Source organism: Hippopotamus amphibius, chromosome 2 (genome assembly GCF_030028045.1).
Source record: "Hippopotamus amphibius kiboko isolate mHipAmp2 chromosome 2, mHipAmp2.hap2, whole genome shotgun sequence".
Taxonomy (NCBI): Eukaryota; Metazoa; Chordata; class Mammalia; order Artiodactyla; family Hippopotamidae; genus Hippopotamus; species Hippopotamus amphibius.
The window spans coordinates 65,503,494-65,523,350 of record NC_080187.1 but is presented as its reverse complement, the minus strand read 5'-3'; the positions used below and the strand labels follow the sequence as shown (position 1 = coordinate 65,523,350).

At 35.5% G+C, this 19,857-nt stretch overlaps 1 protein-coding gene across 1 annotated transcript in view; it reads left to right on the top strand.

Moving 5' to 3' along the window:
- Positions 1–19,857, top strand: part of ERCC6L2 (ERCC excision repair 6 like 2) — a 148,295-nt gene that overhangs the window by 112,107 nt on the left and 16,331 nt on the right. The window contains exon 17 of the mRNA XM_057721008.1: positions 283–437. Within this exon, the coding sequence (XP_057576991.1) occupies positions 283–437 (155 nt within the window). The remainder of the gene's footprint in view (positions 1–282; positions 438–19,857) is intronic.

Here is a 19,857-nt window from a genome sequence, read left to right as displayed (position 1 = left end):
CAGATGCTAGGCGCTCGGGGTTCAGTAGCTGCGGTGCATGGGCTCAATAGTTGTGGATCTCGGGCTCTAGAGCGCAGGCTCAGTAGTTGTGACCCACAGGCTTAGTTGCTCCCTGGCATGTGGGATGTTCCCGGACCAGGGCTCAAACCCTTGTCCCCTGCATTGGCAGGCGGATTCTTAACCACCATGCCACGAGGGAAGCCCTGATAATTTTTAAAGTATACCTTGAACCATATTGCTTCATCATGAGACATCACTTAATAAATATCAATTACCTCCTAGATGGCGTTCGGGAAGTGGCCTACATTCACTCAAACCAGAATGTGATTGGATCAAGCAAAGCTGAAAATCACATGAGTCGATGGGCAGCACGTGATGTATTTGAATTGAAGCAGTTTTCCCAGCTTCCTGCTAACATAGCTGTTTGTACTTCTAAGGTAAGAAGAATGTAGGGTAATGTATCTCTAGTTTTTATCTCATTTTCACCGAAGTTCCTCAATAGGATCTCCTCTAAGTATTCCTTCAAAAGTACCAACAAGACTGTAAATGACTTACAAATACATGTAAAAAGTAGAATACCATTTGGGGCACTAAGTTCATTAAAGGTGTTTTATATTAAAAGACTAATCTATATCTAAATGCCTAATAATGTTGAGTTGCTTAATAGTTTCCCTCAGTGAAAGTTTACCAAAAATGAGGAATCTGAGGGAATCAGTTAAATCAGAACCAAAACTACTTCTGCTCATATGGAAAGAGGAAAATGTATCATTAGATTTCCTCCATAATTTTCCATCTAAAATGAAGATACACAAAAACTAACTTCCTATAGAGTTTATATTTTTAACAAAAAGATTTTTATAATGTTAAAAGTAATAAATACTTCCTATAGGCTCTTCTCGTTTAAAACTGCTGTTCTATAGAAATAAGGCTTATATAAAAGTGATACTTTATTTACATACTCTCATCAAAAATTTTAAAAAATATTTTCTTCTCTTTGGCTTATTCTTTCCTAATTCCCTAGAGCTAAGTGTCTGAGGAGTAGCTTTTCTACCATTTTATGTATAGAAGTGAAAAATTGGTATTATATATAACAATGACACTTTGTTTCAAGTTAGTGCTACTTTTAGCAATGAAGGGGGGGGCGCAGAATGCCTCTGAACTGTGGAGCTATCTTCATTTATTTGTACCTCATCTGGTTTGACAAAGATTTGGGATTCTCTTAATAAAATCAGTATACAAAATTAAATTCATGACCAAGGAAAATGTAAATTAAGATGGAAGTTTAAAACTGGGAGAAAGTCAGAATGCAGGTATATAGGATATACTATGCTTATGCAGATATATATTTTTTAATGACAAATTTGATTGAGTTTCCTGGTAGACAAAACAAAGGAAGTGAACAATGTATTTAGTGTTTTCTCAACTAGTGCATTTGGAAATGTTGGACAGTTTGGGTGGTCACAATAACTAAGTGTCTGACTGGCATTAATGTCTGGAGGCCAGGGATACTAAATGGCTGTCATGGGCGGTGGGGGAGGGGGAGCGAGCATCCCACATGCCAAGAATTGTTCAGCCCAAAATGCCAGAACACCCTGCTGAGAAACACGGAGCTAAATGATTGTCCTTAAGAAAAAAACAAAAAACAGCTCTTCAAAGGAGGAGCGGAGCTTTTCCTAGAGCTTACTTTGAAAGAAATTTGTCATCTGGCATTTTAAATGAGGACCACTGAATGATCTACTTAACAGTCAGTTGTCTTACAATATCCTTAGAGTAAATGTAATATTGGGCTTTGAAAGGCTGTGTTTTTAGCATTTTTCAATGTAATCCAAAGGCCCAATTCCAAAATGCAACTCATGAAAGCACTTTCATGTCCCAAGTATGTCATTGTTTTATATTATCATTTGATCTAGGAGTATACTATATCTCAACCAATACTGTAGATAGCATTTCTACAGGCTGACTACTTTGTAGGAGCTGTATGAAAAAGATAGGCAGAAATGTGCTGGGTTTGCCAGAATTTTGCTATGTTAAAATGAAGAGCATATCAGAATCTTTCAAAGAGACAGCTAATTTTTTATTAGGTTTTTTTTCTATTTTAAACAATGCCTTTAAAAAAAAAAAACAAAAACCCATGCTCTTTCCCAAACAAATTTTAATGTGAAAGGTCAGGAAATTTGACAAACTCTGTAGTAGATGTTAATACAGTAATTTAACTGCAGTAATTTAACTGGTCACTAGCTTATTTAAATATTTCTCAGAGAAGAAATTTACAGCCATGTATTACCTCCCAAAATGGACCTGAGAAGCAACCCCTAGATATAGAAGCAATAAAAAGTCCATTTGGAACCTTCGTAAGGAAAGTTGTAAAAATGAAAATGATGGAAATATACTTTACCTTTAATTTGCAGAGAGTGAAGGGAGTGGGAGGGGGGTGGGGTACAAAAGGAGTTCCTTTATCCTTACATTAGCAAACCAGTAGCTTTCAACCTTTTTCAGCCCCAGCATTCTTGAGACGGACAGCACAATCTCATTAGAAACCTTGTCACAGTGACATTTCTTACCAGGAATCAAATTGTAATACCCAGCCCCTGGAGTTCTGATATACCCTTTGAGGCCATATATCTCCCCCACCACACATAGACCAATTTAATATGCCTTTTTCAGGGAATATGAAGAAATGTGGTGTTTAATAACTAAATCACTGTGGGTATAAAATATTCAGGGAAGTTTTAAAGCCATTAAGCAGGAAATCCAATCCCATGCCACCAATGCTAGCAGGGCAAGAACAGTCTATGTAAACGTACTCATTTCATGGCTAACTTCTTTAAATCAATGCTTGATACAGTAAAATTCTGACAGAATAAGATTCAATCCCTCTGATTTGACCTATATCATTTAATACATCAGGTTAATAATATAGTTGTACTTTAGTGTCTTGAAAGCTGTAATGTATTACCTATATGCAGTTATCACTTGGTGATTATAAACTTACCGTCAAAAAAGAAAGGTCTTGGATATACACTACTATATATAAAATAGATAACTAATAAGGACCCTACTGTATAGCACAGGGAACTCTGTTCAGTACTCTGTAGTGACCTATAAGGGATAAGAGTCTAAAAAGAGTGGATTTATGTATATGTATAACTGATTCACTTTGCTGTACACCTGAAACTAACACAGCATTGTGAGTCAGCTATACTCCAATAAAAATTTAAATAAATAGAAGAAAGGTCTTGGTATATGAAAATCAGAGTTTTCAAAATAGATAGTGATCATACATATTTATGATGTTCTTAGTTTTTCACCAACATCAAAAACTAAGCCTAGTATATTTATAACATAAGCTATAACCCCTGAGACATAGCTCATGCTTTCCTCCTTTTAGTTTAATTAGAAATAAATAAATGAAAGAACTCATATAATGAGACTCATCTTCAGTTTGTTGAACTCTGTAATCTTGTAGAGGCAGAAGGAAGTTTGATGGCTATAACTTGTGTATGACATGGAGTCTATTCAGAATGTCAGTTTGAATTGTAACTCTACCTGATACTTCCTGTGTAACCATACCTTCTCTGTGCCTCAGTTTCCTTGTGCTTAAAATACAAGTAATTATACTTCTTACCTCCAAAGGCTGTTGTGAAGATTAAATGAAGTAATACCTGTAAAATGCTCTGAACAGTACCTGACACAAAGTAAGCAGTCAATGAAGAATAAGTATTTATTACAACCAGTGGATAAGACTGATGTCAGGTCTCTAACTCTCCTGGAGGTTGAGGATCAACAAAGACAAATAATCTATAAACAGTTGTATGCAACTGTATTTAACTATAAGTAAAAGAATGGGTGGTACTAGTCCATCTGGGACTCTGGACTTACTTAAAAAAAAAAGAATGTTTATGGTAAATTATTTTCAAATTTTTATATGTGACTTAAGTTTTCATTTATAAAGACAAAGTCACTCGGTGCTTTATAATTTATATTAATTTTATTTTAGGATATTCTGTATTAGAGTGGAAGTTATTACTAACTTTTCTCTTTAAAGTTGGTCGATTTATTTTCTGTTTAGATTCATCAATTTAAGTGACTGCTTCTAATTCATGATATCTCCATAGCTGCTGACAGACATTCAAATGAGTGAGACACCGCTCTGCCATCAAACTAGTCCCTTTGCTTCTCTATACATAGTACTTTGGGCTCTCCTCATTATAATTCTTCTGGAAACAGAAACTACTTTAATAATGTCAGTGAGATGGAATGATGGTAGTCATCTTTCTCTTTACTAAAACTATTTGTAAAGATGGTTAAACTAAACATTTCTGAAGAGACTTTTAAAATTAAAAAAATATATTATTTTACATAAATGAGATATTGATGACATGCCAAAGCCATTCACAGAACTTCTAAGGAAAAAAAGTGTTCACAATCACTGATTTCATCATATCTGGTCGAGAATATTTACTTCAACACCTTTAATGAGTAAATCATTGAAACACACCATCATGTTTCGTTAGAGATATGGATGTCACTCACTGAGAAGCTTTGCAGCTTGCCACGTGGTGGTGGGTGGCAATGGTGGATTTGCAGTTTTGAAAAAATTTTAAACCATTATGGGAAGAAAAGAGAATAAACTAAGGTGAAAGTAAATGAAGCAAGATGAAGGCGAAAAGACTCTGGCGTAGTGTTAGAAATATCGACAACCCTCTTCTTCTGAAATCTCCAAAAATCCCTGGACCTCCCAACTACAGTACAGTCAGTATCTTTCATCTGAGGCTCACATCCAGAATCTTTTTGATTACTGAGAATTCTTTTGAGTGCTTCATGTCTGTCACCAAAGTTTTATTAGAGACCTTTGTGTTTGAAAAGATTTTGTGTGTGTGTGTGTGTGTGTGTGTGTGTGTGTATGCCTGTGTGTGGTCTCTCTGTGTGTGTCTGTGTGTCTGCAGCCAGATGCAGATGTGTTGCCTCAATTTCTAAGAAAACAAAACAAGTCCTTTATTTGTATGAAGACAACACAAGATTAACAGTGGTCACAATATGCAAGTATTTTACTTTCCAAGGAATACTGTAATTGAGTCTAAGTGAGAGCCTTTAACTAAATTGCAAAGGAATATACTGAATGGAAAACTTACAAAAGAGAAGTAATGTATCCTGTAATTGTAGATAACATACTGCGGTCTTTCAGAGTTTCTCAGTCCTTTGATGTAATTATTAGTAACCAAAATGACAAAAGCTATGAATCAAATCAAATTCAACCATATATTAAGAAAAGTTCTAAACTATACTATCTTTTCCATTTTTCCTTTGGTTTCTTACAGTTTATGCTTTTATAAATTAATTTCTACTTATAGAACATATTTGATAGCTGTCTTGAATAAAAATCTATCTCTCCTAAAATAAATTTCTAATTATACCTTTTTAATTTAGCAGTACAAACTATATAAAATAAGAACTTGCTTTGCCTTCAATTGTACTTGGATGTTTTAGAACATTTCTGAAAACAGCTTATTTTAAAAGATAAGATGTCTGATAACAAGAGAGAAAACCTGCATGATTTAGGTTTAAGCTCAGACCAAAAAGAAATATTTTAAGCATTGGAAGGAACTGATAATACCTTTATTAGAGTTAATTTGTTCTTTTAATATATGGAAGTATGTCATAAACACCTATACCTGTGTGTGATATGGTACCTCATTTTTTCAGTCAACTGCATGTTTTCAACTTAAGTTTACTTAAAGTTTTCTGAAAAGAATTGTACAAAGACAGCATTCAATTAAGGATTAATCACTATGGCAACTGAGACATGGTGACTGAAAGGGGGAGGATGTATTCTCCTCTCAGTTTCCTGCCAGCTGTCATAGTCAACCTCTGCTGCCTGAATCCAAGCCAAAATATAGACTGTGACCAACTCAAAGAAACTATATCTGTATTTTTATAAATTGGTACAAGTATCAGACTATAAAAGAAGACTTAATCCCCTGAATTGGATGACAGACACTTGGCACACTTGCCAGTGTTTGACAGAGAAATAACGGGTCGCTTTGTAGTAAAACCTGGATTAATAGTAAACCCTTCTTTATGTTATTGCAGTGTGGTGTAAATGAGAGAACTAAGCATGCTGTCAGCCTGGAGGCGGGGGTGGCATGGGGGAGAGTGCCTTTTATATAACCAGTGCAGGTTTAAGCACTGTTCAGAATACTGTAAATACAAAATGTTGTCTTAGTAAGAACTTCTCTCTCTTGTATTTGTATTAGATTGGCATTTTGTAGATTACTTAAAGAAAGGATTTCTATGAGCTATGGTGGATTTGACTGCAGTATGTTTATACAGCTTTTGGAGTCAGCAAGGAGGGATGGACTGTTTACAATGAGCAGACTTTGGGGAGATATAGCATTCCATTAGCCTATTTTTCAGGATAGTGAATGGCATGATGGTTTAAAGTAATTGTTCACAAATGACTGGTTTATGAAGTAGTCCAGTAAGTAACGTTTATGGTTTCAGCATGTAGTGGAATTAACTCTTACTGGGTGGGATTTTTCCCACCAGTAAAAATGGTCTTATCCTTTTTCTTTCTATAGCTAGATGTTAATTTTATGGTGTTTGTATCCAAAAGTTGTTCTTTCAAGTGATTTTAGTAGAGATCAGATTTTTTAAGTTGTGTGTGTATATGTATGAAGTTATGTGACCAGTGCTGGCATGAAAAAGGCTGTTGTGTTTCTATCCTTAGAACTAGGATTCTAAGAGAGATAGTGTCATTTGTGAAGAACACCTGTTACCTAGTCAGAGGAATGAGAATCTGCTGTTAACTGTAAACACATATACCTATTCCCCTCCTAGCTGGTGGCAATCCTTCCTCACAGTGACATGACCAGGATTAATGGAGTAATGTCACAAACAAGCTGATGTGTACAAAAAACAACTTCTTGCAAGAAAGGCATAAGTTTTTATTATTGTAGTTATGATTATTGCTTATTAGTAGGGGTGATGAGTGAAACTCTTTCTGTTATTCTCTGCAATGACCTGTTAGTCTTTCTGTTGTTAGTAGCACCAGTATGTTAGAATACCATAAAAGATATTTAGTCCAGTCCTCAAATTTTATGGATGAAGAACCCACCTTGAACTATCCTAATTTATCATAAAGAATACTATAGAAAAAATTGTCTTTGACAGTAATTATAAACTAATTTGACAATGGCCTGGACTGACAAAAATATTCTTTGCTTACTAGGAAGTAGCTTGATTCAAACTCTTCTCCTAGCTGGTCATTGTTCCAGTTGCATCGAAGATTGATATGGCTTCTTTGAACAGTTTCTCCATTTAGAATAGTTGGAAGATTATAAATAGTTTAAAAATACTATTTCTTCCAATAATGCCTTCTATGTAACAATATAAAAGCTTAGCGATATAAGGCCTCATTGAACTCTGATTGACTCCACCTAGTGACTTAGAGAACGTTAAGCACTTAACAGCCCTTTTCAAATTATATTTTATCCCTCTATGAAAACCATGATATCGATTGGACATGGCCACTTAGTGGAAACACCTATTGCCTTGTCATCTGAGAATCCTGCCTCTGCACATATGAATTCTGAATTTTATAGGACAAATAAAGCAAAATTAAAAGGTTAGGGGATCATAGTATTTCAGAATTTGAAGGATTCTTGGAGACTAATGCAAACATACTATTTTACTGATTTTTTAAAATAAGAGGGTGCATGACTTCCCTCAGAGTCAGCAATGCCAGTCAGTTTAAATCCCTGTAGTCTTTCAATCCTTCTGTCTTCTCTTGTGCTTTTCCCTCAGTTCCTTTGGTTTCTGTTTTTCTTTGGAAGTTTTACTTTTTTTTTTATTCCATTTTGCTTTTCCAGTATGACAAATCAGTCTAATTTTCCAAGGTAACTTGCCTGTGAAGAATTACCCTCATTTTAATAGTTAAACAAAAAATTCAGTTGGGCTGAATGCATCTTTCCCTTTAAAAAAAAATTTTTTTTAGGTAGTTAAAACTATCTGGACTCAAGAAATATAGTAAGACTGTTGGCAGTATCTACTCTGCCAAAGATATTTTGGCAAAGACATGATATTTTTACTTTTTTTTCTTTACTTATGCTTTTTCTCTACCATAAATAATCTTCAGCCTTCGTTTTTCTAACCTCCCAAATCTCCAAACCTCTCTACCTTGTAGCATCTACCTCAGATGTGTCACACTTTCACAAAGCCTGCCCCCGTTCCAACCTAAACTGGAAGTAAGCCATCCTTCTTCTTACACCCTTTCTGCTTCATCCAGTAGTACTTAATGTGGCTTGTTATTCTAACATATGACTTCCAAATCTTTATCATAGTTATGTAAGTATACATCTTTCTCTTCTTTTCTAATAAACTCTGAGCTTAAATAGCAGAATATATCTCTGATTCACATTTGATAACTCTGTAGACCTAAAATAGTGTCTTGTATATAATTGATACTTTTTGAATAATTTTGGTTTTTAGTTGTTGTTAGCGTATAATGAACCCCATCACTATCTTCTGAAAATTAAATCATTTAAACTATCTTTTCCATGAACAACTTTCATAGTTTTCCTGAAAACCCTCTGGCAATGACTTGACATTGTTCAGAGCTGCTACTGAATATATTTAATCAGCCAAGGGAAATAATCCCTCCTTATCTGAGTTAGCAGTATTCTCATGTTTGCCTGGCATACATAGTCTTCAAGAAATTTACTCAGTCTACACCTCCAAACAAATCATCTACTGGCTGATCCTCCACTCCCAATTCAAGTTCCACTTCCTCCATAAAGCCTCAGTCTTCAGAGATCACTCTATTCCAAGCTCCTTTCACACCCATTCTCTGTGCCAGTCATCACTGTAGACATGGCAGACACCATATTAGTGTTTGCTCTCTTCTCATGTGTGTTACAGGCTACTTAAGGATCAGGACCGTGGCACACACGTCTATAAGCATCACTACTTCGCAACAGGTAGCAAAGAGTAGAAGTTCAGAAGACATTTGTTATTGGTAATTCTTGCAAGAAAGTACCACATAAGGCAGATCCCCACAACCATTTTTGCTACGAGTAAAGGCTCCTTAATTCTCAGCTCCACAAGTTAATGTTAAGGGGGTATACTGGCAGATAATGTAAGGATGTTAGTTATTTTAGAGCAGCATAAATGCTTGTATTCTTTATCTTCACTCATTATCTGTCATCTGTCTCATTCTGAGACACTCATTCAGAATTATTGACACTATGTGCCAGGCACTGTGCTCGACCCTGGGGATAGAAACGTGAACAGGCTCCTTCTAGTCAGCCTTCAGTTTATGAATCAGTCCCCAAGACTTTTACCCTTCCATGTCTTTGCTCTTGTGGTTCTTTTGTTTAAAATTCCATTTCACCTGTGTCTGCCTATTGAACTCCTACTCCTTGTATCATCAGTGATAGTTCTCCCCTGTCTTCTCCAAAGCAGTATAAATATTTTTCTCAAATTCATCTTATGTGTGTGTGTGTGTTTGTGTGTGTGCATGTATGTCTGCTGTAGCACTTACCACTTTGTATTTGTGATACTTTATATATGTCTACAGGATGCTCTCAGCTGCAAGGAATGGAATAACCATCTGAAAATGGCCTATACAATAGACTGTTGAACCAATTCACATAATAGCAAGTCTGGAAGGATGTAATGCTACAGTCCAGGTGTAATACTACAGTCCAGTGACATCATAAGAATTCAGGCTTTATCATTTTCTCTCTCACTATCCTTAGTAAGTTAATTTTTAGTTCTCTAAGGCTTTTTGCCTCATATTACAGGATGACTACTGCATCTCAAGAACTTATTTCCTCATACAAATGTATCTAAAGACAGGAAGATGTGGTTCTATTTATGTATCTCTCCTTTTATTGAGGAGGAAAATCATTCTAGCAGAACAAAATTAGCTTGACTAATCTAAGTTTATCCCCTAAGAACTGAAAGGGCAATCCACCTTCCCTGAGCACATTTCTGAGAGAACTTCAGTTTTGTTCAGACAACAAAGAGGGAGGCAGTGGCTGTTAGTAGGCCATCAACAATGTCTGGCACTGTGTTCCTGGTTAGACTGTGAAACTATTCTGCATTAGGAAGTGACTCTTACTCTGTCTTTTATTCCCAGGGCCTGAAACAGTACCTGCTACATAGATACTCAAAGAGCTTACTGATTTTAATTGAATTTCTAGTACATACTAAAGAGATTCTATACAGAGAGATGTGAACAGTTACTCTAATTTATTAGTATAAGCATGAGTTCTTATGTAGTAGGTTGGCTTTAGGCAGGATAAATATGTTTGAACTGTGATCCTTGATCTAATGTGGAAGTTGTGATATTTTTGCAAATTTCCTGATGAAGATAGAATCCCTTTTAACATAGGAATTCTGTGTTAAAAGAATTCTATGTTATTCTATTCCAGAGTCAGCTCTCACAGCATTTACGGCAAAATTGTTGGTAAGTTGACGTTTTATTTAAAGGTGTCAGTCCTTTTGTAACCAAGTTACTATCAGAATCAAACTTCAGTTAGTCTGTAAACAATTTTCATGACTATTTAGCATTCATTGCTTCAAAATGGAATCAGAAAGCCATGTCTTACTTTTGTTCAGTATTTAAGGCTGTCCCATTACTATGGCCGGGTGAAATAATGAATACGTTGAGAAAGAACTTTTCACTTTGTTCATAAAAATTATTGGGCAACTAGTATTTACCACTACCTACTTTCAGGAAAAGAAAACTGCTTTTAGTTTCTCTTAAGAACATCCTTGATGAATCAGTAAAAATTACTAATTTTATTAAATCTCAACCGTTTGGTACTCATCTTTTTAATGTTCTGTGTGACAAAATAGGAAGTGTACACAAGCACTTGTATAATTGAACCACAGACTAAACTAGCCACTTTTTTTTATGAAACACAATTTGTATCAGTACTTGAAAGAATGACTGACAAACTATGGTTAAGACTTGTGTATTTGGTAGATACTTTCTGTCACTTCAAGGAAAACAACAGACAGTACTTGTTGCCAGTGATAAAATTCAAGCTTTCAAGTGAAAATTAAAATATTGAAAAACTTGCGTCTGCCACCATGACCATGATCTCTTCCCAACATTTAAAGATTTTTTCTTATGTGTAGATGGTAATAACAACAAATATGATTTTCCAATGTTGTGTAATTGAACGTGTCAACATTTTGAAGATCTGCATAACTGACTTAATATTTTCCAAATGACCAGTGAATGATATTACAAAATCGTGCATGGGGAAAAAATTCAGCCAAAGTACAAAATATACCAATGAATTTTAATTTTAACAATATAAAAAACTCATTCACTGATATGGTTTTAAACATTACATGAAACTAAACTTAATTGAATTTTGATAAAGTATCAAAAAAGAATATCTACAATTATCTGAAAAGGCTATGAAAACATTTTTCCCTTTTTCAATTACATATCTGTATGAGGCTGATTTTCTTCATATACTCCAACTAAAACAGCATTGTGGCAACAGATTGAATGCAGAAGCAGATATGGGAATCCACCTGTCTTTTATTAAGCCAGCTATTAAAGACATTTGCAAAAATGTAAAACGTAGCCTCTCTTCTGGCTAATTTTTTATTTGTTTTGGAAAAAAAGGTTTTTGTTGGTAAAAAGAATTATTTAAGTTAACATGTAATTGGCTTATTGTTATTTTTAATGAATTAATTATTTTAAACTTTCAATAGATATAATATATAAACAAAACCTCTTTGGGGTCCTCAGTAATTTTTAAAGTGTAAAGGTATCCTATGACCAAAAAGTTTCAGAATTGCCATTTATGGTCACTTGATCATTAAATTCAGTTCTAGTGTAACATACTTTCAGTTGGCCTTTCTCTGTGTGAAAGCTTTACTTCCTTCTCCTGCATGATTCAAGAAAGCGTATCAGAATAGGAGAGAGTGAAAATGATGTGGTTATAGGAAATCCACTCTAATTTACTAAAAAGGAGAATTATTCATAGATTTCAGTACTTTATTATTAACAATAATCTGCATCCAACTTCACAACTAGTTACAATGTCCCAGTGTCATTTGTGGCAGGCTGCTTGAAAAGTTCTTCCCTGGACCTGGAGAGCCACGGATGGCCTTGTAACTGAATCAGCCTACATAGAAACCTACACTTACTCCAGCTGGAGGCCTGGAGGAAGGAAGTGAGAGCCTAAGCTTCCTGTGGGAAGTGCCAGCCATTGGAAAGGCAAGCAGGGGCGGATGCCTGCCAAGAAAGACTTTAATTAAAATTTTTCCATCAGCACCATCCTACCATGATCTTTTCACTAACAGGTATCATTTAGTGTGGGACTTTCAAGTAGTCTTTGGAGACATTTTTATAGTAATATAAATAATATGTGTAAAGATTTAAAGTTGAGTCAGGGCTACAAGATGCTAAGGACCTATTCGTTACTACTTACTGGAGATCCTAAAAAGACTAGTAGAATTGTGAATTTTAAATATGGAAGAGACTGATGGAAGTTCCAGATCCAAATTTTATCCCCTAGATCCTGATCTCCAGATTCCTCATTATCCCTCAGGATAATGAGGCTCAAAAAGATTAAAAAAAAAAAAAAAAAAAAAAACTCTCCCCAAATTTGCACAGTAAGTAATCCAATAAGGCCTGGACCCTAGGGCTTGTGGTGCTGACTGAGTCCAGTGCTCAGACAGCCACCCCAAAAGGCCCTGGATCTTGCTCTAACCTTTGTCTGTAGGAGGTATTAAGGGGAATTTACTCCCTGACCACCCTCCCATGAAGGACTGAGGGTACATTACCAAACACTCCCCATTGCTGGTCTTCAGGCTTTTTTAAAAGTTATTGCCACCATCTCACCTGGCCCTTTCCCACAGGTTGACTGCTGTGGCAGTGCCTTCAGGTTCCCAGATCCCAAGGAAAGGGGGCTTTTGTATTTCTGTTCGTAGTGTGTACCCAACAGTATTCACCTGCACTCCTGAGGCTATCGCTTTGTTCTTTTAGATAGGTGAGTTTCCTAGACAACGAGAACTAGACTGTTGTGCACAAAAAAAGGAAGCTAGGCTCAGGGAAGCAATATAAAGTTGTCCTTTTCTTAAAAATTTTATTTATTTATTTATTTGTTATTTTTGGGGGGGTACACCAAGTTCAATCATCTGTTTTTATACACATATCCCCGTATTCCCTCCCTTCCTTGACTCCCCCCCCGAGTCCCCCCCACCCTCCACGCCCCAGTCCTCTAAGGCATCTTCCATCCTCGAGTTGGACTCCCTTTGTTATACAACAACTTCCCACTATCTATTTTACAGTTGGTAGTATATATATGTCTGTGCTACTCTCTCGCTTCGTCTCAGCTTCCCCTTCACCCCCTGCCCCCTCCCAAACCTCGAGTTCTCCAGTCCTAAAGTTGTCCTTTTGTGGCCTACTCAGCAAGCAAAGTACTATCAAAAAAGAAAATACATACACATCTATATCTATATTTATATATATCTATATATCTATATCTATCTATCTATATATATAACTGAATTGTAACTATTACTCCTTCCAGAAGGAAATCAGAACCATAATTACAAACTTTATTCTCCCTTCACCACCAAAAAAAATTTTTTAAATAAAAAAAGGTTTTGGATTTGAATCTGTTTGTTTTTTCAGATTTGAATGACATTTTTAAACATATGCAGAAAATTACACTTTAGTGTATATTTGTGGTGGGTCCTCTAACCAGCTGGCTTTTCTCCAGAGGCTGAGTGAAGACAATTCAGGGGCACCTCATAGTTGCCTTAGGTTTTTGTTGAGTATTGGAAAACTGCATTTACAGTAATATTTCCTACCTCCAGGCAGAAATCTTGAATGATTGCTTCAAGGTTAAGGGCTTTTTCACACTTGTACAAAGATCCTTAAAGGTCTTTGTCCTTTAGACTCTCAGATGCCATTTGAATGAATTTATTTACATGTGCTATGTGTTTTTATGGTACTCCTGATTCCCTGCTTTGCAAAGACAAGCAAGTTTATGACTTTTTATGTGTTTGCAGGGTTTGGCCCTTACCCAAAGAGAGATTTCTTTATAAACTTTTGTTTGAACAGATGTGTAAACAAAAGCATTGCTGCCTCTCAGACTTAACTATTTAAGGTTTAATGAAGAAGAGAAATGAAAGAACACTTGATTTTGTTTTTTGTTTTTTATGGCACAGTTGGTGTGATTAGGCCAATGTGAGGGGCTTTGGCTACACAGTGTGCCCACTTGTGGCAGTGACCATAGACTGGCCTGTGAAGCTCTGTGCTATTCTCAGGAACAAGATGTAAGCCAAAGCGCTTTCCTGTGATGGGCAGATCCTCTGATGATCTTAGCTTCCCAGCTCAGGCTTCTCAATGGGTTAGAGTCATTGGGACCTTCCATTGCCTTTGAAAATCTCCTCCCTGATTTCCAATTTTCTCAATGACTAATTAAGGCTAATCATCTGGTTATGGAAAAAACAGTGAATGTGGCTGTTAAATATGCATTGCTCTTTGTTCTGGTGTATGCTCTGTAAGGTGTTTTCTAGAGAAGCCGGCTCAACAGACAGATCCATTCCAAAACTGCTTAATAAAGATTTCACTACATCCTGATAGCCTACCAGGGACAGGCTACCCATCCTATCAGGTTGTTCTTCATTTTACATTGTCCCCCTCCAAGCTTCCTCCACTTGTGGGGGGTATGGATGAGCAAAGGAGAAGGAATCAGCATTATCTGCACCAGCTATGGATGTAGCTCCAGTAATTAGCCCCAAAGAGATTTAGAAAGATGGCAGAGATTGCAATAGTATTTCTCCTGCCAAAATGGAAGCTAGAGGCTGTTCATGGTTGTTTTTGAATCTCAGTCTACCGGATTGTAATGTTTCCTGCCCCATTTGCTGCCCACAAGTGGGTACATATGGGAAAAACTGATTCTTATCAACTTTTCTCATTTCCTTGCTATTCCTACCCAGGTGCCCTTTATAGTTCTTTAGTAATTTGCCTCCAAAATTATTTTTTAACCTCAAAGAAAGAGGGTTTTTTTCCGTAAACATTCTCTTCACTATTCCAGTGAAGTTTTCTATTATATAAAGATAAATTTCATATGTAGCAGAGAAAAAAGAAGAATGCTAACATAATCATATGGCTGTGAGGTAGGGGGAATATTCCCTTTTCTCCTTTTCTCAGTACACTGACATCAAAAGATTGTTATCTGCAAACTTTTTAAGAGTCAGTTTTATTTTTTCTTACTCTTTCATACTGAAAATCTATGTATACCTTATCTTCTTTTTTCAGTTATGCCTTTCAAAAAATAACTACTGGTTCAATTAAAATGATGCTATTTGGCTTAGGTCTAATGCCTTGAAATACAGACAGTACACTTTGGGTTCAGAGGAAAAAGAAAGTATTTATCATCAAAGGTCATTTGAATGTCTCATACTATTGATCTAAAGACAAGAAACTTTCCTGCTAGAACCTATACAAACCTAAAACTTTACAGTAAGAAATAAGTTGTATATGATTATGTACAGTTGACTAGGTCTAGTGTAAATTCATTTTGGCTACCCTAAAAGAAGAAATTTTTCCCTACAAAGGTGCTCTCTTATTTATTATAATCCTAATGTATATTTTTTACAACTTAAAATTATAGCTTTTATTTTACAGAATGTATACTTTACACATTTAAATAGTAATTTTTATGACATATCTTTAAATATATTTTAGAGAGACATTAGAAAAATGAATAATGATTTTATAACTTTATCAAAATTAAGTCAAAGCAGATGTTCATGATATATTATGCAGCATAGGGAAATGTAGCCTTTGTTTTATAATGTTATATGGAGTATTATCTATAAAAATATTGAATTACTATGTTGTACACCTAAAACTAATATAATATTGTAAATGAACTATAATTCAATTTTTAAAAAAGCAGATATTTATGAAATCTTTGGGTGAGCCATTTCCACATTAAACATTTAATTGTGGATAGGTGAGGAGACTATTTTGGCCAAAATATATTAAAATAATTACCACTTATAGACATAATACATAGTTAATGTTTTAGTTGAATTAAATAATTTTTATATTCTAGATTTTATTTTTAATAACAAATATTTACTTTCCTGACAATAAAATATTATGTTTTAAATTTTTAATTATATAAATCAGAATAACACTTAACATAATTAGCCATGGCCCATCTTTTAGTTTTTTAGACCAGTTTAACTCTGAAGGGGGAGGTTTTTTCCTCTACTTTTTCAACTTTCAACTGATTCCTCCATCTAGTACATATACGTCCAAAGGAGTAAGACATATTACTACTCGTAAATTAGGATTATTATTTTAATATTCTCTGATAAAGTCAGCTTCTTAAGTAACCCCACATTTCCATCAATTAATCTCATCAAATGAATCTTTTAACTGTATGTTTACATTATTTAGAAATAATTACTGTACTTGCTGTTTTATTTTTAATAAAGATTCCATAAGTTGAACTTGATTATTTTCACTAAAAAACCATAGTAGAAATACCTAATAATATCCAATAATTTATGAAAATCATCATGAACATAGCAATTACTAAGTTATAAATTAAATTCTAACAGTGTCAGGCTTTCTAAAATACTTATTAGCAGACATATTTATAGTGTAAAAATACTGTACAAAGTTCTTGTCATCATAGTTCACTCCTTGTCATTATAACCATAAATCTTAGGAGAAAGGAAACCTTCATCAGAATCACAAAGTATAGAGGTAATTTCTTAAAGCAAATCTTGGATAATTTTGAAGAAACTTTTTAGGAGAAAGTTAGGAACAATAGGGGCTTTTACAGAAACTGGACTTTCTTTCTTCATGTTATGATCTCAAAATTTCCTATCAGATACAGACATAGTGTTCCAGTTGTTGGCCATTCTATTCTCTGGTGGAAAGAAGAGTTGATTTATTTTGATTTCTTGAACAAGCAATCTCACTCTCTATCGTAATGTTAAGGAGTGATAATATTTTGTCTTTTAAATTCCTAATCCAGCTCATTTTTCTGAATTTTTCATTACTTGACCCTTCATTACTATTGCTACTTCATAGTGTTGCCTCAGTGTCATATGACTGCCCAGCTTTGAAGTAAGCAGTAGTGAAAGAGTTTGCATCCATTTTCACATAATCTGGACCTTTTCATCTTGGCCCACAGGCTTTGTACTTTGTTTTATAATCAATTATAACTGTCCCTCCAATTGCAACTGCACTATGTCACTATTTTCCTTATATCAACTATTATGAAAAATACTATTTTACTATAAAATAGTGAAACTAGCTTTTATAACAAGGGCATCAAAATGTTCATTAAACTAATTAGTACACAAAATTTTGTTTTACAGCCTTGTTTCAGTAAGTGTTAAACTATCCTACTAAAATGGAAGTCTGAACCTTGACAGATTTTTTTTTTTTAAGTGAAAGATGGGATATTGAGCCCATGTGAGAGAAAAATGCTTTTCTCTTTTTATTGTTATCTAAAACAATCAGGTTTTAAAGTGTAGAATATTTGGCATAAATTAAAGAGCTACATGTCTGATAGCTATGATTGGAAAAGTTGAATTTTCCTGAAGAATTTGTAAAACTAATTTATGAAAAAATGTATCTGTTGGAAATATGAGCTTTGTAATGCTCCCAGGGTCAGAAAGACCCAGAGTAATCATGTAAATAATTGAAAATTGCCATTGCCTGGCATGATTTCTCCATGGCTTCAGAAATTGCAGTATATGACGAGGGAGTGTTCTCGGCTGGCCCAGTTCCTTCTCTTTCAGTTTACTCCCTTTATCCCCATGTAAACATTCCCATCCCTCCTTATAATAATGGATAATTATTTCTTGGGAATCATCAAAGATTATGAGCTTTTTTACTAGTAACTTTTTTTTTAATAGATTTATTTATTTATTTATTTATTTATTATTGGCTGTGTTGGGTCTTCATAGCTGCACACGGGCTTTCTCTAGTTGCTGCGAGCGGGGGCTGCTCTTCACTGTGGTGTGCAGGCTCCTCATTGTAGTGGCTTCTCTTGTGGTGGAGCACAGGCCCTAGGTGCGTGGGCTTCAATAGTTGCGGCACATGGGCTCAACAGTTATGGCTCACAGGCTCTAGAGCACAGGCTCAATAGTTGTGGCACACGGGCTTTGTTGCTCCGCGGCATGTGGAATCTTCCCAGGGCAGGGCTGGAACCCGTGTCCCCTGCATTGGCAGGCAGATTCTTAACCACTGCACCACCTAGGAAGTCCTTTACCAGGAACTTTTAACATTCATCTTGTTTTCTTGTGATGTAAAATGAATGCATAAAATCTCTTTCAAATTCATCTTTGAAGATCAGCATTCTCCTCTCTTTATTAACAATGTTTTAAGATTTAAGAAATGATGTCTTTGAGGAAAGTACTTTCATCATTACTGACTGATGCAAAGCCCTGGTTCAAACTGGCAACCCGGCATTTGTGTTTGTCCATGTGAGTCACAGCAGATTTTGAAGAAGTCAATTTCATTTTTATTTTTTTTTTATTTATTATTTTTGGGGGGGTACACCAAGTTCAATCATCTCTTTTTATACACATATCCCCGTATTCCCTCCCTCCCTTGAGTCCCCACCCACCCTCCCTTGAGTCCCCCCCACCCTCCCCGTCCCAGTCCTCTAAGGCATCTTCCATCCTCGAGTTGAACTCCCTTTGTTATACAACAACTTCCCACTGGCTATCTATTTTAAAATTGGTAGTATATATATATCTGTGCTACTCTCTCGCTTCGTCTCAGCTTCCCCTTCACCCCCCGCCCCCTCCCAAACCTCGAGTTCTCCAGTCCATTCTCTGCACCTGCATCCTTGTTCTTGTCACTGAGTTCATCAGTACCATTTTTAAATTCCATATATGTGAGTTAGCATACAATATTTATCTTTCTCTTTCTGACTTACTTCACTCTGTATGACAGACTGTAGTTCTATCCACCTCATTACATACAGCTCCATCTCATGCCTTTTTATAGCTGAGTAATATTCCATTGTATATATATGCCACATCTTCTTTATCCATTCGTTTGTTGATTGGCATTTAGGTTGCTTCCATGTCCTGGCTATTGTAAATAGTGCTGCAATAAACATCATGGTACAAGTTTCTTTTGGGATTATGGTTTTCTTTGGGTATATGCCCAGGAGTGGGATTACTGGATCATATGGTAGTTCTATTTTTAGTTTTTTAAGGAACCTCCAAATTGTTTTCCATAGTGGCTGTACCAACTTACATTCCCACCAACAGTGCAGGACAGTTCCCTTTTCTCCACACCCTCTCCAACATTGGTTGTTTCCAGATTTTGTGATGATGGCCATTCTGATTAGTGTCAGGTGATACCTCATTGTGGCTTTGACTTGCATTTCTCTGATGATTAATGATGTTGAGCATCTTTTCATGTGTTTGTTGGCCATCTGTATGTCTTCTTTGGAGAAGTGTCTATTTAGGTCTTCTGCCCATTTGTGGATTGGGTTATTTGCTTTTTTGGTATTAAGCTTCACGAGCTGCTTGTATATTTTGGAGGTTAATCCTTTGTCCGTTGTTTCATAGGCAACTATTTTTTCCCATTCTGAGGGTTGCCTTTTAGTCTTGTTTATGGTTTCTTTCGCTGTGCAAAAGCTTCTAAGTTTCATGAGGTCCCATTTGTTTATTCTTGATTTTATTTCCATGATTCTAGGAGGTGGGTCCAAAAGGATCTTGCTTTGATGTATGTCAAAGAGTGTTCTGCCTATGTTTTCCTCTAGGAGTTTTATAGTGTCTGGCCTTACATGGAGGTCTTTAATCCATTTGGAGTTTATTTTTGTGTAT